The following is a 23764-nucleotide window of genomic DNA, read 5'->3' as shown; positions in this document are numbered from 1 at the left end:
CGAGGGGGTGGGGCACAACTGGCCCTCTCTGGGTGGAATAGTGAAGAGAAACTGTCAGTGGCCTGTGGTTTAGGGACACAGAGAGTGTAGCTTTTTGTCTAGAGGGGTTTGGGGAGAAACCTAATGACCTAATTGAACGAGCACAGACTTGGGCATCTCTTCTCTTTTAATGCTCTTCTAATAGATAAACCTGAGTTTCTGTAAACTCGCTGTGGGCAAGCAATGTGTTTGTTATATTGTGTTAGTACAGTGCTTTGAACCCAGTAAGCACTCAATAAATACCATCAATTGATTGTCTATATAATGTCCTTCTACCCCTCTAGACCGTAAGCTTGTTAAGCACTTACTGTGTGTCAGGCACTGTTCTAAACATTGAGGTAGATGGAAGCTAATTGGATTGGACACAGTCTGTGTCCCACATGGGGCTCACAGTCTTAATCCCCATTTTACATACAAGGTAGTTGAAGCCCATAAAAGTGAAGCAATTTGCCCGAGGTCATACAGCAGACAAGTGGCAAAGCTGAGATTAGAACCCAGGATTTCCTGACTCCCAGGCCCGCGCTCTATCCATTAGGCCACACAGCTTCTCAGTTTGCTGTTGTAAGGAAGAAGAGTCAGAGAGGATCGGATGGATAGGAGACACGCTCATCCCGAATTCAGTCCCATCTCCTGCTTTGCAGATTCTCAGTGAGTGGTTTGGCCGAACCATCATCCGCTCCTGCGTGAAACTGAGTTACGAACACGCCCAGAGCATGATCGAAGAGCCCGGCAAGCGGTTCAGCCCAGAGGAGCTGCCCCCCGTGTGCCCGGAGCACTCGATCGAGCAGGTCCACCGGGCGGTCTTGAACCTCCATGGGATCGCCAAGCAGCTGCGCAAGCAACGCTTTGCCGACGGAGCACTTCGCCTGGACCAGGTCGGTAACCTCGTCCTTGAAGTCCAGGCACTTGGGGATGGCGGTGGGGAGGAGCTTGGCTGGGGGCGGGAAATGAGCCTCGGAAAACAGCTTCCACCACAGCGGCCTGGTCCCAGACTGCTGGATCCTACCCTGGCACCTGGACGTCACCGTCCAAGGAAACCGTCTGAAAAGAGGCTGCATCGCTTGGGGTGGAGGTGGAACGAGGGTCCCTAACCGATACCTTCCTTGTAATAGTGTCAGGTTATCTTTCAATTACCAGATTCAAGCTTGGATCTTGAAAGAATGACATTTTTTAAAACACCAGATAAAACTGGGGTAGATATTAAGAGATATTTTGTTTGCTGTCTAAACTCACTTTCAATTAGTTCATTCAGTCGTGTTTATTGAGCGATTACTGTGTGCTTGGGAGAGTACATTGTAACAATAAGCAGACACATTCCCTATGATCGTACAGTCTAGAGGGGGAGACAGGCATTAATATAAATAAATAAATTACAGATGTTTACATAAATGCTGTAGGGCTGGGAGGGGGCCCTCTTCCAGAATATGAGGGTCTTAGAGCTGAGGTGGATGGGGAGGGTTTCCCTTTCAGAGCCCTAAACTGGGTCCCCAAGTCAAACAATCAGTCGATCATGTTTATTGAACATTTAGAGCAGAGCATTTGGGAGAGGACAACACAACAATATAACAGACTTATTCCCTGCCCCCAGCGAGATTACGGTCTAGTACGGTATTAATACAAATAAATTACGGATTTATATGTAAGTGCTGTGGGGCTGGGAGTGGTGATGGTGAATGAAGGGAGCAAGTCAGGGTGACAGAGAATGGAGTGGGAAAAGAAAAAGTGAGGGCTTAGTCAAAGAAGGCTTCTTGGAGGAGATATACCTTCAATGAGGCTTTGAGTAATAATAATGGTACTTTTTAAGCACTTACTATGAGCCAAGCACTGTTCTAAGCGCTGGGGTAGATACAAGTTAATCAGGTTGCACACAGTCCCTGTCCCACATGGGGCTCACAATCTTAATCCCCATTTTATAGATGAGGTAACTGAGGCACAAAGAAGTCAAGTAACTTGCCCAAGGTCACACAGTAGACATGTGGTGGAGCCGGGATTAGAACCCAGGTCCTCTGGCTCCCAGGCCCATGCCACTATCCACTAAGCCACACTGATGAAGTGGGAAGAATAATTGTCCCTTGGATATCAAGAGGAAGGGTGTTCCAGACCAGAGACAGGACATGGGTGAGAGGTTGGTGATGAGATAGGCGAGATCGAGTCTTCGAGGGGAGGTCCGGTTTATCACGGGCTATAGCTGAGGCAGAGAGCACTGGGGTTTGGTTTAAGAAAAAGAGCTGCCCCAGCTTTTCCTGGGAAAGTGGCTTATTGTTCATTCCTCTGTCCCAGCTGTCTGGTTGAACTGCCTGTGGTTCCTCTTTGTCTCCATCCTTGGCAGCAAACTGTGGCTGGCATAGTTGGGCAGGGGAACAAACCCACCTTTACAGGCAACAACACCTCTCAGTGGCTTCCTGCTGACTCACACTAGCCCCAGATCGAGGGACTTGAAACCATAGCAGAGGAAACAAAGAACACTTACTTATCCAAGAGGCACTAAGAGTAGGAAATGGATATCCCTAGAAAACCAAAAAGCAGGAGGAACTCGGAGAAACTCTAAGGATTGAGGAGAATCGAGGCTCGTATAGATGCATCGCACTGTTTGTTGGCTTGAGAATATACTTACTCCCTTAACATAATAGTAGTAATAGTAATTGTGGTATTTGTTAAGCACTTACTATGCGCCAAACACTGTACTAAGAACTGGGGTGGATTCAAGCAAATCGGGTTGGACACAGTCCCTGTCCCTCTTGAGGCTCACAGTCTCAATCCCCATTTTACAGATGGGGTAACTGAGCCCCAGAGAAGTGAAGTGACTTGCCCACGGCCACACAGCAGACAAGTGGTGGAGCCGGGATTAGGACTCATGACCTTCGGACTCCCAGGCCCATCCTCTATCCACTACGCCAAGCCGCTTTCCCAGAAGGGGATTTAGTTTGGGAAGGATAACTCGGCACTGGAGGTACAGAGGGGGCAAGCGCTGCTTGCTTTCTCCCATTGCATGCATGATACTTGAAATATTAGTCATCTACTGAATAGCTTGCCCTGTCACACCCACCGACTTGTCTTGGCTTATGCCGTCGAGTTGTCTCCCACCCATAGCAACGCCATGGACTCATCTGTCCCAGAACGTTCCACCTCCATCTGCAATCGTTCTGGTAGTGGATCCGTAGAGTTTTCTTGGTAAAAATAGGAAAGCGGTTTACCACTGCCTCCTTCCACGCAGTAAGCTTGAGTCTACGCCCTTGACTTTCTCCCATGCCGTCGCTGCCCAGCACAGGGGAGTTTTGACTTGTAGCAGATGGCCTGCCACTCGCCAGCCACTGCCCAAGGTAGGAACGGAATGGTTAGGCCTCTGCTTGACTCTCCCTCCCATCGCCGAGACCGGTAGAGGACTGGAAACTCTCCAGGTGTGACCCTGAGAGGGGACCCACCGTCTCGTCCATGGTTAAATCATCTTTTGCCTTTCAAAAGTTTGACTGCCGTAGATGGCAGCTCACCGCTCAAAATGACATGCCCTGGCTCAGCAAGGAGGATGTGAAGTGAGCCTGAGTAAGGATGATGATGATAATAATGGTAATCGTTAAGCGATTGCTATGTGCCAAACACTGTACTAAGCACTGGGGTAGATAGAAGATAATCAGTTCCCTCATGGGGCTTACAGTCTTAGTAGGAAGGAGAACAGTTATTGAATCCCCATTTTTTTTGCAGATGAAGGAACTGAGGTACAGATAAGTGGGGTTTTTTGCAGATGAAGGAACTGAGATACAGAGAAGTGGAAGTGACTTGTCCAAGGTCACACAGCAGATATGTGGTGGACATTAAGACCCGTGCTTTTTGCTCTAGGCCACACTACTTCCCTTAGTACACTTAGTCAAGTGTGTGTCCTGTCCTAGGTCACAGGGCACAAGTCTTGAGAGGGAAAATTGCAGGAGAATAAATTGAGGGAAGAGTGTGGCCGAGTTAACTAATTTTAATAATTTAGAAAACATAGAAAAATGTAATAAATGTCTCTTTAGCTAAACTGTGAGCCATGAGTGTTGCACTAGGCTCTGCTGCTCCTGTTAGTCCACTACACCCCGGCCCTTATTCGACAGCATCTACATGGACCTTTTGTTCTTCACAGGAATTCAGCTTCTGCCTGCCCAGATGAAACAAATGCTCGTCGAGAGTGGGTCGTATCAGTACACGGCATCAGAGAAGTAGTGTGGCCTAGTGGATAGAGCATAGGCCTGAAAGTTAGAAGAACTTGGGTTCTAACCCCAGTTCCACCACTGTCTGCTGTGTAACCTTGGACGAGTCACTCTACTTCTGTGTGCCTCAGTTCCCTCATCTGTGAAATGGGGATTAAGACTGTGAACCCCATGTGGGATAGGGATAGTGTGCAACCTGATTACCTTGTAACTACCCCAGTGCTTAAAACAGTGTTTGTCACAGACTATGCACCTTAACAAATACCACAGTAATAATGTGAGGCATGGACTGTGTCCACCTGATTAGCTTGTATCTATCCCAGCACTTAGCACAGTGCCTGGCACATAGTAAGCACTAACAAATACCATAAAAACACAAGCATTGTCAGGACATCAGTTAGGGTGGAGAGACAGAAGTAAAAGAGTGGCATCGATTATCAGTGCGGAAACTCTGTCCTTAAAATCACTTGCTCCCCAGAACTGGTTTCGGGGCCCAGTTTGATCCCACATTGTGCAGATTTGCCACTGGCTGGGAGTCATGAGGTGCCAATCCTAATGGTTGGCAGGCCACATTTCACCGGCACCCCCATACCAGAGTTTGGATGCCCCGCCTTAGTAAAAGGGGCAGAGCAGTGGACCTTTGGGAAGAAGCTTGAGGTGGACCATTCTGTCACAGAGCAATCCCAAATAATAATAATAGCGATGCAGGGTGGCTCAGTGGAAAGAGCCCGGGCTTGGGAGTCAGAGGTCATGGGTTCTAATCCTGGCTCCGTTACTTGTTAGCTGTGTGACTTTGGGCAAGTCACTTAACTTCTCTGGGCATCATTTACCTTGTCTGGAAAATGGGGATTAAGACTGTGAGCTCCACATGCTTGGCACATAGTAAGTGCTTAACAAATGCCATTATTACTATTATTATTATTATGTGCTAAGTGCTTACTTTGTATCAAGCACTTTTTTTAAGCACTGGGGTAGATACAAGCTAATTGGGTAGGACACAGTCCCTATCCCTCATGGGACTCACAGTCTTCATCCCCATTTTACAAATGAGGGAACTGAGGCCCAGTGAAGTGACTTGCCCAAGTCAAACAGCAGACAAGTGTCCAAGCCAGAATTAGAACCCAGGACCTTCTGACTCCCAAGCCTGTGTTATATACACTAGGCCACGCTGGGTTGGCTGTCTCTGGGTAGGGGGAGACATCAGGAAGAAAAGGAAAATCAAAAATGTTGGCCCGTAAGAAGCATGCAGCAGTGAAGCTGTGGACAATCTCTGTGAGCACAAATATATATGGGAGGGTTTGTCAGTTGCGCATTGGGTCATATCAGTCACACTCAGGTACCCAAAATTAGCAGTCGATCAGTGGTATTTATTGAGCGAGCACTTACCGTGTGCAGAGCATTGCATTAAGCACTTGGGAGAGTATGAGACAATATGGAGATGGTGGACACATTCCCTGCCCACAGGGAGCTTACAGTCTGGCTGGGGGGAATCCTACTGTTAATTGTGTCATTTTTAAACCCAAAAGACAGCAATATAGGGAACACCAATTAACGATTTGTGGCATCCAGAGGCCAGAGGTGATATCACCCAGAATCGGAAGACAGTGCCAACTCCTGGATGCAGTAGGGTGCCCAGGGCTCCCATTGGAATAGCTAAAGAATGAGACTCATTACCTTTGTACTGCTTCTGCCTCTTCAACCCTCAGTGCTAGTATAGAGTGAATTCCGCTGAACCTCCAGAAGAGTAGAACCATCAGTCAGGGTGGATATCACTTTTTCTTTATTTTGAATGTTTTCTGTAAAGTGCTTACCATGTGCTGAACACTATTCTAGACTGTAAGCCCGGTGTGGGCAGGAATTGTCTCCCTTTATTGCTGAATTGTACTATCCAAGTGCTTAGTACAGTGTTCTGCACACGATAAACGCTCAGTAAGTATGATTGAATGAATGAATGAATTCTAAGCACTGGATTAAAGACAAGGTAATCAAGTCAGATTCAGTTCCTGTCCCACAAGGGACTCAGTCTACGAAGGAGGGAGAACAACAATTGAATCCCCGTGTTAGAATTGAGAAAACTGAGGCACAGAGAAATGAAGTAACCTGCCCAAGGTCACAGACAGCAGGCAAGTTGTGGGGCTGGGTTAGAACCCAAGCCATCTGACTTTCAGGCCCGAGCTCTTTCCATTAGGCCAGGCTGCTTCCAACTGTCTAGACTCCACTGTGTAGACTAGAAAGTGTAGCCAGTGCCTGGACAAAGATCGTAACATCCTAACTATGGCTCCGAGGTGGAGCCCAAAGAGGAGACTGCTACTGGACTATCCATTAGGACATTCTTCCAATTGCAACCCAGTTGAGCCTTGGGATGGCCATCATTGGCCTTCTTCCCTCTTCCCCTCTCCCAGGTTCTTTGTGTCTCCTTTCTCTCTCCTTATCGTTGACTCCTCGTGTAGCAGCTCTGTCTAGGACAGTTGGAAGAGGAACAGAAGGAAGAGAGGGAAAAAAAAATCAATAAATGGCCATCAAAATGGAGCAATAATTAAAGCGTAGACATGAAAATTGAGAATTTACCGAAAGCCTAAACTTAGACAAAGTACATGCAAATACCCTGTCTCTCCCCAGTAGAAACTGGTTTTGTAAATGTTAGTGATCGGAACTGATATCATCAAAACAGAGGCTCACTCAGATAACAAATGAAGAATTGGGGCAACCAGGCAAAACTGGGGAAATCCCAGACTGCATTTTATTAGGTGTTCTGAATTTTCATTGATCTCAACTAGTCTCCCTCCCTCTTAGTATGGATCTTGGACTTTCAGTTGCATTTTGTTCACATGGATGTGTGGCACCCCCAGGGAAAACCTGGTGGAGGCCAAAGCACTGGACAGAGGAGTGATTCTCAACCAGTTTCTGCCCTCCAGAAGAATAATTGTGGAATAAGTGGAAATGGCTCACCAGATTTGACTCACAGCCAAAGATGAGCTGCAGTGAGTTCATTATGGGCAGGGAACGTATCCGCTAATTCTGTTGCATTGTACTCTCCCAAGTGTTTAGTACTGTGCTCTGCACATAGTAAGCCCTCCATAGATACCACCGATTGATTTCAGTGACCAAAACAAGCTTTGAGTTCCAAGAGGGCTCAGTATTCAGAGGAGGTAAGGGCAGGAGTACATTCAGAGAGTGGGAGTGAGAATAATACAATCATGTAACTGTAACTGCAGGCTTGCATTTTTTTACTCAGATTACCAATAGCCCCCTTTCTCAAGTATCTGATGGTGTAGCTACTGATACGTTTCACGTTACTTTCAGCATTCTTTAGCCCTCCCTGAACATTTGTTTTCTTCAGCAGTTCTTTGAGACCTAAGAGACGAGCAAGGAGCACAAAAATGTCCTATTTCCCTAAAACACTTTGGATGTAAGTACAAGAAATGTACTTATTTTCCAAGATCTTTTGCCCGCCCCATGACCATTTAGTGGTACAGCTTCTTTTCTCTCTCCTCTCTTTTTTTTCCTCAATAGACACAAATCGTTAATTGCCCTGGGCAAACAGGACTTCTCAGGGCCTTGGAATTGGTGTTCAATAAACACAGGATTTTACTGTTAATTGGCTTACCGAAAGGCTGCCTTAAAATGTATTTGCTGCCTATTCCTTATGATTCTTCCTGAATCCTACAGTGCTTTCTATATTCCCTATCGCTCTCTTCTTATTCCTGTCCAAACTCTTCAGCCAGGTTGTTCCCCCAATTGCCTTCACTTCCTTTCCTGCTTCTCTCTTCTCAACCCACTCCGATCTGATTTTCAGTGTCCTGAGACTGTTGACCCCAGGGAAGCAAACTCCAGTGTCCAACATCAGTCCTCTCTTTCTTTCTTCCCTCCTGTCTCCTTTCTGAGAATCCCATACCTCTAGCCATGTCTTATATTGGGCATTATTCATCCATATTCTCCTTGACCTCTCCACTGCCTTTTTTTAATAGCATTTGATTAGCAATTACTATGTCCCAGGCACCATACTAAGCCCCGGGATAGATACAGAGAAGCAGCATGGCTTAGTGGATAGAGCCCAGGCCTGGGAGTCAGAAGGACTTGGGTTCTAATCCTGACTCTACCATATGTCTGCTGTGTGACCTTGGGCAAGTCACTTAACTTCTCCGTGCCACAGTGACCTCATCTATAAAATGGGGATGAAGACTGTGAGCCACGCTGCTTCTCACCCTTCCGTGCAGTTGACCACTCCCTTCTCTCAGAAATGCTCTCCAAGTTTGAATTCATTAGGCACAATCCTCACCTACTTCTCTGCCCCTCTGTCTGCTCTTTTTCTCCTCGTTGACTGGCTCATCTTCTTCACCTCATCCCTGAACCGTGGACATCCCACCAGGCTCTTTCTTGGGACCTCTACACTTCTCACTCTCCATTCACCTCCTCCCTGAACCGTGGACATCCCACCAGGCTCTTTCTTGGGACCCCTACACTTCTCACTCTCCGTTCATTCTCTCAGGAAATGTATTTGCTCACATGGCTTCATCTACCACCACTAAGCCAATTCATTCATTCATTCAGCCATATTTATTGAGCACCTACTGTTTGTAGAGCACTGTACTAAGAGCTTGGAAAGTACAGTTTGGCAACAAATAGAGACAATCCCTAACCAACAGTGGGCTCACGGTCTAGAATGGGGAGACAGACAACAAAACAAAACAATTGGACCGGCATCATCTGCCTAGGGTTCACAGTGATGCCTTACCAAATGGCTGAGGGCATCAACTGCTGGTGATGTCTCAGAGATATTCCATTTTGTGACCACAGTCTCTATTCCTCTCCAACGTAGCCTAGTAGAAAGAGCCCGGGCCTGGGTCCTTATTCCGACTCCGCTATGTACCTGCTGTGTGTCCTTAGGCAAGTAAGTCACTTCACTTTGTGGGCCTCAGTTCCCTTTTCTGCAGGATGGATATTCAATCCCTCTTCTTGCTCCTACTTAGACTGTGAGCCCCATGGGGGACCAAATAATCATGCGTGGCCATGCATCACGGACTCTCCTTCAGTGGGTTCAAGGTATTGTTTTTGTTTTTAATCGCCCATTATTCCTCCTCGAAGCCCCATCTGATTGAAGCCTCCATCAAAAATGGAAAGGTGGCACTCTCAATTCTTGGTAGCTCTGAGATTGCTGAACTAAATCTGGGGTTCACGTGCAGGAGAGTGACCTTTCTGAGAGATGACCAATTCCAAATGGCCAAATAGCAGTGGAGATCAAGCTTTTTATCTTTTGTCCTTTAGGGCTCTAATTTGCCACATATTTTGAGAGATTCCTGAGACTGAAACACTGGGTCAAGTGCAGCAATATTTATGACTTTCTTCTTGGATCCTGATATTGTTCTTCAGTCTACAAAGATCCAGTGTCTGGAGACTTTCACTTGGAATAGATGGTGATTTTGATGCTCATATGTTTTAAAATCCTATACTAGGTGCTGGGCTGCCTGACAAAGACATTCCACGGAAGGAGACAGTAGACATAAATTGACAAATACGGACCACGCGAAGCAGCGAGGCTCAGTGGAAAGAGCACAGGCTTAGGAGTCAGAGGTCATGGGTTCTAATCCCGGCTCCGCCACCTGTCAGCTGTGTGACTTTGGGCAAGTCACTTAACTTCTCGGTGCCTCAGTTACCTCATCTGTAAAATGGGGATTAAGACTGGGCCTCACATGGGACAACCTGATTACCCTGTATCTACGCCAGCGCTTAGAACAGTGCTCGGCACATGGTAAGCGCTTAATAAATACCAACATTATTATTATTATTATTACCAAAGTGAGGCTCAAGAGAAGTGGTATAAAGAATCAATGCAGGTGAATAAATCGATTAATAAGTAACTGAGAGCTAAGGAGAACGATAGGTTGGCGTGACCGAGAAGGTGAGATTAGCTGCCGACAGGGCTGCCTGGGGAATGAGATGCTTGTGTCTGTGTAGAATGTCTCGTGTTTTTCCCATCACTCAGCTCCTTTAAAGCCGTTGGGAGTTGGAAAACATAACCAATTCAGAGAAGAGAATCTTTCTGTTAAGAATCACCAACTACCCTTACCCCACTGAAACTGTCCTCTTCCCCGTTGGGGTGTGGGAAGGAGATTGCTGACGGATCCTGCTCTCGTGTGGGATAACTCGATGTCACCCCAACTAAAGGCCCTTATGAAAAATGAGGTCAGCCCTAAGGAGAGCCGCACCGTGATACAAAAGGGGCAGCATGCGGCCGGGAAACTGCTCCTCATTATTTCAAACCGCAATTCTCCTCTCTGCTGGCAAAGCAGCCTTTGCTGAAACACAAGAGACTAGAACAGCAGGCTTTGGCTTCCTCACAATGGCAAGCCCATCCAGAACATTATTCAGAGAATGGGATCTCCAGGGTCGACGGGGCTCCTGGGGCCGTGGAATTCTCCTGGGTGCAGAACTGCTTTGTGGAAACTTCCTCGGGCCTTTTATTTATGAAGTGCGGTGACTCCTCTAAGGCTGGCTGCCACTGACCAACTGCAAAGGGCTGACAAAAGAAAACTCTGAGTTTCAAGCAAGATGGGTGGGGAATCTAAGATAGCTGAAAGTCATTACCTGCCAGAATGTTGGAACAGGACCGGAAAGCTAAGACCTCCATTTTGCTGACAAGATCCTGGGACGTGGATTCCATATCTTACTTGAAAGGGAACTCTCTCCCGTAGCCAAACTATCTCTGAGCCCTGATTGGGAAAGAAAAGACCCCAGGAAAAGCCCCTAACTTTCCACAGATGACCACAGAGGATTCAGATCATTTTCAACATCGTCAAGTCAGCGTGGTGTAGTGGATAGGGCACGGGCCTGGGTTTCAGAAGGTCATGGTTTCTAATTCCATCTCTGCCACTTGTCTGCTGTTTGGCCTTGGGCAAATCACTTCACTTCTCTGGGCCTCAGTTCCCTCATCTATAAAATAGAGATGGAGACTGTGAGCCCCGTGTGGGACAGGATGCTTGTATCCACCCCGGAGCTTAGCCCAGTGCCTGGCACATAATAAGCACTTAACAAAAACCATTATTATTATTATTATTATTATTATCATTAGTGTACAATATGTTGGGTTCCTTTGTGATTTGGCAATTTAAGCTTGTGTGCAGGGGCTGTGTTTGTTTATTGTTATGCTGCATTCTCCCAAGTGCTTAGTACAGTGCGCTGCACAGAGCAAGCGCTCAGTAAATAAGGTGGACTAATAGAGTAAAATATTCATTCATTCAGTAGTATTTATTGAGTGCTTACTATGTGCAGAGCACTGTACTAATCGCTTGGAATGTACCATTCGGCAACAGATAGAGACAATCCCTGCCCAGTAGGTTGTACAGCATTCCATAAGCGGTGGACCTAATCATATTTGCCGTATTTGCCATTGTTGCCATTGTTTTTACAAGATGTTCTTCCCCTCGGCTCTATTTATTGCCATTGTTCTTGTCTGTCCGTCTCCCCCGATTAGACTGTAAGCCCGTCAAACGGCAGGGACTGTCTCTGTCTGTTGCCGATTTGTTCATTCCAAGTGCTTAGTACAGTGCTCTGCACATAGTAAGCGCTCAATAAATACTATTGAATGAATAAATACTATTGAATGAAGTATTTACCCTCCCTCTGTCGCCTTTGCCCTTGGGTCTGTAACAGCGTGGCTCAGTGGAAAGAGCCTGGGCTTCAGAGTCAGGGGTCATGGGTTCGATTCCCGGCTCTGCCACGTGTCAGCTGTGTGCCTGTGGGCAAGTGACTTAACATCTCTGTGCCTCAGTTACCTCATCTGTAAAATGGGGATTAACCGTGAGCCTCACGTGGGACAACCTGATCACCCTGTATCTACCCCAGCGCTTAGAACAATGCTCTGCACATAGTCAGCGCTTAACAAATACCAACTTTATTATTATTAACCCTTAAGCACTTTGATTTTTCATCTCACCCTGGCGGCACTTTTTGTACATATGCTTCTGTGATTTCTTTTAACATCGGTCTCCTCCTCTAGTATGTAAGTGCCTTGTGAGCAGGGATCGTGTCTATCTCCTCTAGTGTGTTTAATTCTCCCACGGGTTTAGTACATTGCTCTGCACAGCATTGATTGATTGGCTGAAGGCCTCTATTTCCAGAAAGAGTGGTGTCTTAGTCCTAGAGATGTTTTTGGATCTTCTACCCCACCCAACCCATTAGTTCCTGTTGACTCAGTGGTTCTTCAAGAACGCCATCCCCACATTGTAGGAGAACCCCCTTTACTCAGGAATTTCTATGGGGCACAGTGACCGAAAAAGCCAACGCATAACCCTCCGCCCTGGTTGTATTGTGCCTACACAAAAGCCAACTCTCGTGTTGTCATATTTGATGTTTGCAGGCAGCATTTGGTGCTGTGACACTTCTGCCTCCTGGTCTCTCGAACTTCACAAAGCAGCTGCTCAACTCGAGCCTCTCCTTTGATGACAGTGCCCCCGTTCCGGTCTCAACCGATTTCCGGTTTTCATCGGGAATGCGGCATTGTTTTACCATTTCTTAACCGTTTCCTCTGCCCCTCTTGCTTTCAGTTTCCCATTAGCAGGTCAGCAAACAGCAGCGTTGTGGATGTTGCTCATCCTCACAGGCAGCCGTGTTTAGATGAACCTATCATCAGTGCGAGGAGACTGCCTTCATGGCGTAGTGGAAGGAGCCCCGGCTTGGGAGTCAGAGGACGCGGGTTCTAATCCCAGCTCTGACACTTGTCTGTTGTGTGACCTTGGGCAAGCCACTTTACTTCTCTGTGCTTCAGTTGCCTCATCTGCAAAATGAGGATTAATACTAATAATGGTATTTGTTAAGTGATTACTAGGTGCCAAGCACTGTTCTAAGCACTGGGGCAGATGGGAGGTAATCAGGTTGGCCCACGTGGGGCTCACAGTCTTAATCCCCATTTTACAGATGAGGTCACTGAGGCACAGAGAAGTGTAGTGATTTGCCCAGAGTCACACAGCTGACAAGTGGCGGAGTCTGGATTAGAACCCATGACCTCTGGCTCCCAAGCCCAGGCTCTTGCCACTGACACTACTTCTACAGATTCTCAGATTAAGACCGTAAGCCCCACGTGGGACAACCTCATTACCTTGTATCTACCCCAGCGCTTAGAACAGTGCTTGGCACATAGTAAGCGCTTAATAAATGCCACCATTATTATTAGTAGTAGTCACTGTCTGTGATCCCGCCTTGCCATTTGATAATGGGGATGGCCTGTAAGTGACACAGATGGAACCGCTCAAGGAGTTGAATATGGCATCTGGCTAGAGATGATTGGTCGACATTCAGTTCTGCAGATCTTCAGTTTGGTCTTAAGCCTAATGCCTTGTAGCTACCACACTCTTAGATAGTCTTCCAAAGAATGTGCTGGCCTTCTTAATTTGTGTTTTCTACTTCTTTGTTTACCATTGGATTGTTGCTCCGAATGCTACCTAGGTAACAGAAATCTGGGTCAGCATTTAGCTCTTGGTTGCCATCGTAGATCTCTGGTTGTATGTAGGTTTTCCCCGTGCAGGCTAATACATGACCCTGGATTGCTTTTGACTTCTTAGCCTCTAGTGCCCAACTGATTCGGAAAAACAGTTTAAAATCATCTGCCTGCCTTCAGTCAATCAGTCAGTGGTTTTTATTGAGCCCTAACTCTGGGCAGAGCACTGTACTAAGCGCTTGGGCGAGTATGATAGAACAGAATTAATGGACATGTTTCCTGACCATAATGAGTTTATAGTCTTCTTGGGGCAAGGAGGAAATGTGTGTGTGTTTGTGAGAGAGAGAGAGAGAGAGAGAGAAGGGCACAGTCACTGACTTACCCCAATTCTTGATTGGCTGTCTCTGGGACTCTGATTGTTACTTGGTTGGAAGACTTTCTCAGAGGTGTGAAAGTATATTATAACATCGGCATCCAAGTCTCTTTTTCCATCATCCAGTGCTTAGAACAGTGCTCGGCACATAGTAAGCGCTTAACAAATGCCATAATTATTATTAATTATTGTTATTATGGCCATTGGGAATAAATAGAGCAGGATCAGTTGTAATATGCATCCTTGCTTTACCCCCAATGAAGGGATAAATGGCCAATGTATTGGACAGGTCACCTCCAGTCTTGATATGGAAAGCAGTGTCCTTGTACTGAAATCTTCCATTCAGGGTGTATTGCAGAGGTGAAAATTTGGTGTTGTCATTTTCCATTGCTGACAAGATCCTCGCCAAAGTACTCCTGGATTATTAATAATAATAATAACAATAATAAAAATGGTATTTGTTAAGCACTTACTTTGTGCCAGGCACTGTACTAAGCACTGGGGTGGATACAAGCAAACTGGGTTGGACAAAGTCCCTGTTTCACGGAGGGCTCACACTCTTAATCCCCATTTTACAGATGAGGTGACCGAGGCCCAGAGAATTGAAGTGATTTGTCCAACTTCACACGGCAGACAGGTGGCGGAGCCGGGATTAGAACACATGACCTTCCGACTCCCAGGCCTGTGCTTTATCCACTACGCCATGATTAACTAGTGAAGACTCTTGTGGCCAAGACCTTCTCGGGACTAGACTGTGGCTTTAGATCACAGTGTAGCACAGTGGACAAGATCTTTTCAGCATGATGAGATACAGGAGAAAGGGGCAAGGAACCGCATCAAGATCTTTAACTGTTTTCATTAGACCTCACGAAAGCCTTTGCTGCTTCCAGTAGATGTGGGCTTTGAAAGTAATTTAGTAATTTGTCTAAATCAAAGTTCTCCCCTTTCCTCCTAAATCTCGTCTTCCTCCTGTATTTCCAGCCATCTTAATAATAGCACCATCCTCCATGACCCATCCTCCATCCTCCGTGCCTGCAACCTCAGAATCATCCTCGGCTCCTCGCTCTCCTTCGACTCTCACATTCAATCTATTGCTAAATCTTGCCTAGAAATCACATGCCCAGTGGATAAAGCATGGGCCTGGTTCTAGCTCCGGCTCTGCCACTTGTCTGCTGGGTGACCGCGGGCAGGTCACTCCACCTCTCTGTGCCTCAGGTCCCTCATCTGTAAAATGGGGATTAAGACCGAGAGCCCCATGTGGGACAGGAACTGTGTCCTGCCTGATTAGTTTGTTATCGACCGACACTCAGCAGGCAAATGGTGAAGCTGGTATTAGAACCCAGGTCCTCTGACTCCCAGGCCCATACTCCTTCCACACTTGCTCCTCTTGATCTACTTATACTACTGATATAAGCCCGGTGTGGGCAGGGATTGTCTTTATTGCTGAATTGTGCTTTCCAAGCACTTAGTACAGTGCTCTGCACACAGTAAGTGCTCAGTAAATACGATTGAATGAATGATAAGGGGGTTGGTAGAATGATTTGACCAGGAAAATAAGAATCAGTTGGGAAATACTTCCAAGAGGAGGAGGCTTTGGGGGAGGATTTGAAGATGGGGACATCACTTGAGAAGCAGCATGGCATAGTGGATAGAGCATGGGAGTCAGAAAGTGATGGGTTCCTGCGGGACAGGGACTGTTTCCAACCCGATTTGCTTGTATTCACCCCAGCACTTAGTACAGTGCCTGGCACATAGTAAACGCTTAATAAATATCACAGTTATCATTATTATTATTGATCTGTTCCCTAGAGACTGATATCAGGCAATTGATGATCTTTGAATGCACAACTGGCTTGACCCCAAAAGGAAGTTTATCAACAGCCTAATAATAGTAATGTAGTCAAGACCAAACATCTGGGATGTAGTCAGGTGTCTTTCAGAAGCCTGGATGAATCTCACCCATTTCTCTGTGCCTCAGTAATCTCATCTATAAAATGGGAATTGAGACTGTGAGCCCTACATGGAACAGGGACTGTGTCCAAGCTAGTTTGCTTGTATCCAACCCAGCGCTTAGTACAGTGCCTGGCACATAGGAAGCGCTTAACAAATACCATCATCATTTACCTTCCTGACCTCTATCCTCCCTTTATTTAGGGTCATTTCATAATTACTTTCACTAAAATTTCTAGTCACCTTGAGATTTTCAACTAATTCTTCCCGGCTAGAATCAGATTGAAGAAAGACACCTGCTTCACTGTGTTTTCTTATTCCTGCCTTAGGAAATTTACTCCAATGCAGTCTAAAATAATGAAAATCTGGCGTTTAATTTGCTTTTCTAATCTGTTCTTGCAACATATGTCAGTGTGTTGGATGGTTGAAACTATACTGTTATTGTTTGAAATGACTCATATAGCTGCTGCTATTTTAGAAGGGGAAGCAGAATCATTTTTGTTAGTTATCTGAAGGTGACAACTGGTTATCTCAGTGAAACAGAGGGTGGATTATAAAGTGGAGAGGGTAAAAGCAGTGAACTGAAGTGAAGCTAGAAACAGGTTTGAGGTGGGTGGGTCACATGGGGTTAAATTCTAATTATAAATGGAGAAAGAAAACTTGCTCCAATGGAATCTTTTCAGTCCTATCAGATGTCATTGTTTTTCTTGTAAAGCAATGTATAGACGTCACCAGAAATGTCTTTTGTTGTTTCAACTTCAGTTTATCACGTATTTGAACTCAGTCTTGACCAGGTTTTTCCTTTTTTTTTTTTTTAAAGAAAAGATATCAATTGTATCGTACTGCAAACTAAATCCATCAAAAATGTTATTTAGATTCCCGGTTTATTGAGTGATATAAACTTTACTTGCGGCAGTTACATGTGATCAGACCGTCACTGGTGAAAATGTGACTTAGCTGGGTCAGCTCGGCTGGCCAGAGATTAAGTGCTGTACATGTAAATAACAAAAAGCTTTACATGAGAGCAATTTCCAGGCTGAAGGTGATGAAGGAGGTGGGGACGAGGAATCAGCATTATGATTTTGTTCCTGAGAATTTCTCATCGAATTCCCAAACCAGTTCAATGAATAGATCTGGATTTCTTACAGTTTTAGTTTTGTTTGTTTGGCTTTATTTTTAATGGTATTTGTTATTATTATTATTAACAATAATAGTAATAATGGTATTTGTTAAGTGCTTACTATGTGCCAAGCTCTGTTCTAAACGCTGGGGGTGTTGCAAGGTAATCAGGTTGTCCCACGTGGAACTCACAGTCTTAATCCCCATTTTCCAGATGAGATAACTGAGGCACAGAGAAGTTAAGTGACTTGCCCAAAGTCACACAGCTAACATGATGGAGCCAGGATTAGAACCCATGACCTCTGACTCCCAAGCCCGGGCTCTTTCCACTAACCCATGCTGCTTCTCTATTAAGCGTTTAATAGGTTCCAGGCAGTGTACTAAGCGCTGGGGTAGTTACAAGTAAATCAGATTGGAAACAGTCCCTGTTCCACATGGGACTCATAGTCTTAATCCCCATTTTACAGATGAGGGAATTGAGGGACTGAGACCTGGAGTGACTTGCCCAAGGTCACTCAGCTGACAAGTGGGAGAGTCGGGATTAGGTCCCAGGTCCCCGGCCCATGTTCTTTCCACTAGGCCATGCAGCTTATTATATTGAAGGTTAGAACTTTATTAAACAGAATCATCAAGTCACCAGTAATGTTCGTCCAGCTACCTTAATTTGAACAATGCCTGGCACATAGTAAGCGCTTAACGAATACCCTCAACAAGTGATATTGTGGAGTGAGGGTTGATTTAGGATATGGAAGTGAGGATGTGGAAGTGATTTTCAAGAACACAGAAGGTAGAATCCCTTGGTAATTGCTAGTTCTTGCTCTCACCTCAGATATAAAAGGGGTATTCAGTGCATGTCAATGTGAAGTGACTACTGGGTAGCTTTCCAAGAGAAAAAAGTGAAGTATTCTTCATTGCCTAAAAATTTTCTGCTCCAAATATTTGGTCAGAAATCATGCAAGAGTGTAAACTCATTGTGGGCAGGGAATGTGTCTGTTATACTTTTGTATTACACTCTCCCAAGCGCCCTGCACACAGTAAGGGCTCAGTAAATACGACTGATTGATTGATGAGGCATTGTCAGCTACCAGCTTCAAACCAAACTGCCACTCATATCACAGAGGAGGCCGCAAAGGGGACTGCTGCCCTAGAGCAGCTGATTACTTCCGATTCAATAGTCTGAAAATGTCCAAGGTGTTTTCCAAACCCAGGTAGTCCCTGCTGCCGAGAGATATGGAAAAGAAAATTAGAAATCAGAAAATAAGAATGAAAATGGCACTAGTGACCAAGGTACCTAGTTAATTCATTCAATAGTAGTTATTAAGCACTTATTGTGTCCAGAGCAGTGTACTCAGCACTTGGGAAAGTACAATACAACAATGAAGAGTGACATTCCCTGCCCACAAGGAGCTCACAGTCTAGACCAGGAGAGTCAGACGTCAATACAAATAAATAAAATCACAGATGTAAACATAAGTGCTAAAGGGGCAGGGGAGGGAGAGCAAAGGGAGCAAGTCAGTTCTCCTATAACACGGTGTTTTCACGTTAAGAAATCTCCCACAGTAGGGTTCCCCCATTCTGATGCCACACACAGACGCACACTCTTGAGAGTTGTTTTTCTTTTTATCCCAGGGTATGCCGTAACCACACGATCTCACGTTACCGAACGAGCACTCCCTGATTCCCTGACAGCACTCTAGCCAAAATGTGTAGTGAAAACACCTGTTTTAGCAGAACTGAGTGTAGCTGGTCATTACGGTACATTGCCCGAAAGGGTCTGTCGTCTGTGTGATTCGTAGCATGTATGAATCATATATAACTGGCCAAATGTCTTTTTATTTTCAGCAAGATTTTCAGTAGTCGGGGTGGAGGAAATCAGAACTTTTCAGCCTCTGTGCAGTGGCAGATCTGGGTGCCAAAGCGTGTCCTCGGAAGTTTGGAGTACTGGATTGTCAAAACATTATCCAAATGACCAAGCTGGGTTTAAGATACTTACTGAAGACACGTGACCTAGTGGATAGAACACGGGCCTAGGATTCAGAAGGTCATGGGGTCTAACCCCACATCCGCCACTTGCCTGCTGTGTGGCCTTGGAGAATTCATTCATTCATTCAATAGTATTTATTGAGCGCTTACTATGTGCAGAGCACTGTACTAAGCGCTTGGGATGAACAAGTCGGCAACAGATAGAGACAGTCCCTGCCATTTGACGGGCTTACAGTCTAATCGGGGGAGACGGACAGACGAGAACAATGGCACTAAACAGCGTCAAGGGGAAGAACATCTCGTAAAAACAATGGCAACTAAATAGAATCAAGGCGATGTACAATTCATTAACAAAATAAATAGGGTAACGAAAATATATACAGTTGAGCGGACAAGTACAGTGCTGTGGGGATGGGAAGTCACTTCGCGGCGTGGCTCAGTGGAAAGAGCCCGGGCTTGGGAGTCAGGCGTCATGGGTTCTAATCCCAGCTCTGCCACTTGTCAGCTGTCTGACTTTGGGCAAGTCACTTAACTTCTCTGGGCCTCAGTTGCCTCATCTGTAAAATGGGGATGAAGACTGTGAGCCCCATGAGGGACAACCTGATCAGCTTGTCTCCCCCCAGTGCTTAGAACAGTGCTTTGCACGTAGTAAGCGCTTAACAAATACCAACATTATTATTCTCTATGCTTCAGTTACCGCATCTATAAAATGGGGGATTAAGACTGTTAGCCCCACATGGGACAGGGACTGTGACCAACCCAATTTGCTTGTACTCACCCTGGTGCTTAATGCATGCCTCGAACATAGTAAGTGCTTAACAAATATCACAATCATTATTATTATTATTATTATTAAGACCCACACATAGCAATCAATGGTATTTATTGAGCACTTACTGTGTGCAGAGCACTGTACCAAGCCCTCAGGGGACAGTACAATACAACAGAGTTGGTATGCACATTTCCTGTCCACAAGGAGCTTACAGCCCAGAGGGGGAGACAGATATTAAAATAAATATGCTGGCTTTTGGGGAAAGAGACCCCACCAAGTGGAGGGAAATTCATCTACTTGACCTATATTGTCTGTGGTGAATGGGCGGCTCTTGGCTGCCATGACTGAAAAAATGTACAAGCATCCTGGAGAATGGAAGAGGTTGAGAAACACTGCACTATGTGGGCTTTTCCAGTCCTAGCTTCTTATAATTCTTCTTATTATTAATAAATAATAAGAAGAATGATAGTAATGATATTGCTAAGTCTCTATTATGTGTGAGGCACTGTTCTAAGCGCTGGGGTAGGTACAAGCAAATTGGGTTGGACACAGTCCCTGCCCCATGTGGGGCTCACAGTCTCAATCCCCCTTTTACAAATGAGGTAACTGAGGCCCAGGGAAGTGAAGTGACTTGCCCAAGGTCACACAGCAGACAAGTGGGGGAGCTTGGATTACGACCATTGACCTTCTGACTCCCAGCCCCGTGCTCAATCCACTAGATCATGTGGCTTCTAAGCATCTTTTGGACGCTTTCCAAATTTCCTCTCAATGATTTGCCCCTCTGGCCCCCTCATTCTGGTAATCGTAATAAATAAAAATTATTATTATTATTGTATTTATTACATGCTTATTATTTTCAGGCACTGTACTAAGCACTAGGAATAGAAACAAACTAATCAGGTCGGACCCAATCCCTATCCTACATGGGGGAGGGAGAGCAGGTATTAAATCCCCATTTTACAGAAGAGGAAACCGAGGTACATAGCAGTGAAGTGACTTGTCCAAGCTCAATCAATAAATCTTATTTATTAAGTGCTTCCTTTGTGCAAAGCATTGTACTAAGCGCTTGGGAGACTACAGTATAACAGAGTGGGTAGACACAACCCCTGCCCACAGTGAGTTTACCGTCTGGGGGGAAGGTACGCACATCAGGGAAGTGACAGGATCAGAACCCAGATCCTCTGACTCCTAGGGTCTTGCTCTTTCAATTAGGACATATGCTGATGGGGGCTAAGATCAAAGCCTACCCAATTCTGACCTCAGGCACATGATGCTGCCTTAAATGCAGGACTCTCTGCCAACCCTGGCTCCGCCACTTGTCCACTGCATGACCTTGGATAAGTCACTTAAGTTCTCTGTGCCTCAGTTACCTCATCTGTATAGTAATAATAACAATAATGATATTTGTTAAGCGCTTACTGTGTGCCAGGCACCGTAGTAAGCACTGGGATGGAATCAAGCAGATCAGGATAGACACAGTCCCTGTTCCTTGTGGGGCTCACAGTCTTGATCTCCATTTGACAGATGAGGTAAAGGTAACTGAGGCACAGAGAAGTGAAGTGACTTGTCCACCGACATATAGCGGACAAGTGGCGGAGCCGGGATTAGAGCCCACGACTCTCCGACTCCCAGGGCCGTGCCCTATCCAGCGAGCCGTGCCGCTTCTCTGAACTGAAAAATCTATCTGCCCGAGGAGAGCCGGACGGCTCCCCCGCGGACAAGAAGTCAGGCGGGACGAAGAAAGAACCGCACGGTGCAACCGCCTCCCCGGCTGCAAAACTCCTGAGAGAAAGTGGGGTCCAGAGAGGGTCTGGGACCGTACCTTCATCCGCGCCGCCAAACTCACAATGGTCAGGTGCTTCAGTTTGTTCTTCTGGGCTTGCCGTTAGCTCGGGCAGGCTGTCCTTGTTGGCTGTTCAGTCCCGTCCATTCCCAAATTAAGAAGCAATGGGAGTTATGACAGTGACCCCCATGTGGGACAGGGACTGGGTCCAACCCAATTATCTTGTAATAATGATGGCATTTGTTAAGCTCTTACTATCCGCAAAGCACTGTTCTAAGCGCCGGGGAGGATGCAAGGTGATCAGGTTGTCCCACGTGGGGATCACAGTCTTATGGCCATCTTACAGATGAGGGAACTGAGGCACAGAGAAGTGAAGTGACTTGCCCACAGTCACACAGCTGACAAGCGACAGAGCCAGGATTAGAACCCGTGACTTCGGACTCCCCAGCCCGTGCTCTTTCCACTGAGCCACGCTGCTTCTCATGTATACACCCCGGCACTTAGTACTGTGCCTGGCACATAGTAAGCGCTTGACAGATATCATTAACAAACAACAGTGATGTCTCTTAGGGAGACTTTTGACTCTTGTGACCTCCTGGCTTCTTCAGTTTAAAATGAAGGTCCCTCATTGGCAGAATCAGTAGGGTCAGTAGAGTCAGTTGAGAAGCAGCGTGGCTCAGTGGCAAGAGCTCGGGCTTGGGAGTCAGAGGTCATGGGTTCGAATCATGCCTGTCAGCTGTGTGACTGTGAGCAAGTCACTTCACTTCTCTGGGCCTCAGTTACCTCATCCGTAAAAGGGGGGGTTAACTGTGAGCCTCACATGGGACAACCTGATTACCCAGCGCTTACAACAGTGCTCTGCACATAGTAAGCGCTTAACAAATACCAACATTATTATTATCATTAGGGTCCTTTCTTAGACTATGAACTCTCGAAGTCTACAAATCTGGGCCACGTCTACCAACTCTGTTGTCTTTCACTCCCCTGAGTGCTTCATCCAGTGCTCTGCACAAAGTAAGCTCTCAGTAAATGCCATTTATAAATGCTATTTATTGATGGATCCTTTCCCGGAGAGGAAACTCTCAAGTGTCCTCTTGTTCTGCAAGTGTACTTCATCAGACAGACCTAGGGGTGCTTTACTTAACTGCCTCTAAAGCTGCCTGTCTGTGTATGGATTATAAAACTACTTTCACAGACTTCAAGCCTCAAGGCAGGCAGCCTCACTGATCAGGTTTGATGGTGAGGATAAACTGGTTAACTCCAAAGAGTTGAGAGATGTCCCAGGAGGAGAGAGAGCACCGAGGAAGGCCTCTTTACCTAAATCTTTCTGTTTGGTTTAGCCATTAAACGGCTGTCAGGCGAAATCAGTGCTATTATCCAGTTCGCTTTTAACAGCTCATTATCACTTCACCGGGGAATCTGGGTTTGGTAATTGAGAACTTTAGTGCTTAAAGGAGTCTCACAGGATTTTTTTTTTCAATTAAGTGAATTATTCTTTTGATTAGCAGTGTGTCTAGTAGGTCCGGTTGGAGTCTGGAATTTAGAGGAATGAGTCGGTTTTAGTGGTTGGCTGTTCTGTCCTTTTTACAGTCAGGTTTCTTGGGTTTACCAGAAAACAGAAGGCTTTCGTATCCTGCCTTTCAGGAGTCTCAGTCCACTCACAGCCGTGGCTTTTAGAGTGAGTGAATTGTCCAGTGCGCCAGCAGCCCCAGATTGCATGGCCTAGTGGGTAAAACTACTTACCCTATTTATTACCCTATTTCATTACCCTGTTTATTTTGTTCATGAGATGTACATCACCTTGATTCTATTGATTTGCTATTGTTTTAATGAGTTGTTCATCCCCTTGATTCTATTTATTGCTATTGTTCTTGTCTGTCCGTCTCCCCCGATTAGACTGTAAACCCGTCAAAGGGCAGGGACTGTCTCTATCTGTTACCGATTACAGTGCTCTGCACATAGTAAGCGCTCAATAAATACTATTGAATGAATGAATGAATGAATAAAACAAAGGCCCAGGAGCCAGAAGGTCATGGGTTCTAATCCTGGCTCTGCCACTTGTCTGCTGTGTGACCTTAGGTAAGTCACTTACCTTTTATGCCTCAGTTATCTCATCTGTAAAATGGGGATT

The 23764-nt window shown here is 45.8% G+C and overlaps 1 protein-coding gene across 2 annotated transcripts in view; it reads left to right on the top strand.

Annotated features, from left to right (window-relative positions):
* Positions 1 to 23764, top strand: part of DIS3L2 (DIS3 like 3'-5' exoribonuclease 2) — a 450189-nt gene that overhangs the window by 320630 nt on the left and 105795 nt on the right. For both annotated transcript variants that reach the window (XM_029065889.2, XM_029065897.2), the window contains exon 13: positions 681 to 914. In XM_029065889.2, the coding sequence (XP_028921722.1) occupies positions 681 to 914 (234 nt within the window). The remainder of the gene's footprint in view (positions 1 to 680; positions 915 to 23764) is intronic.

Source organism: Ornithorhynchus anatinus, chromosome 1, assembly GCF_004115215.2.
Source record: "Ornithorhynchus anatinus isolate Pmale09 chromosome 1, mOrnAna1.pri.v4, whole genome shotgun sequence".
Taxonomy (NCBI): Eukaryota; Metazoa; Chordata; class Mammalia; order Monotremata; family Ornithorhynchidae; genus Ornithorhynchus; species Ornithorhynchus anatinus.
This window is presented reverse-complemented; position numbering and strand designations above follow the sequence as displayed.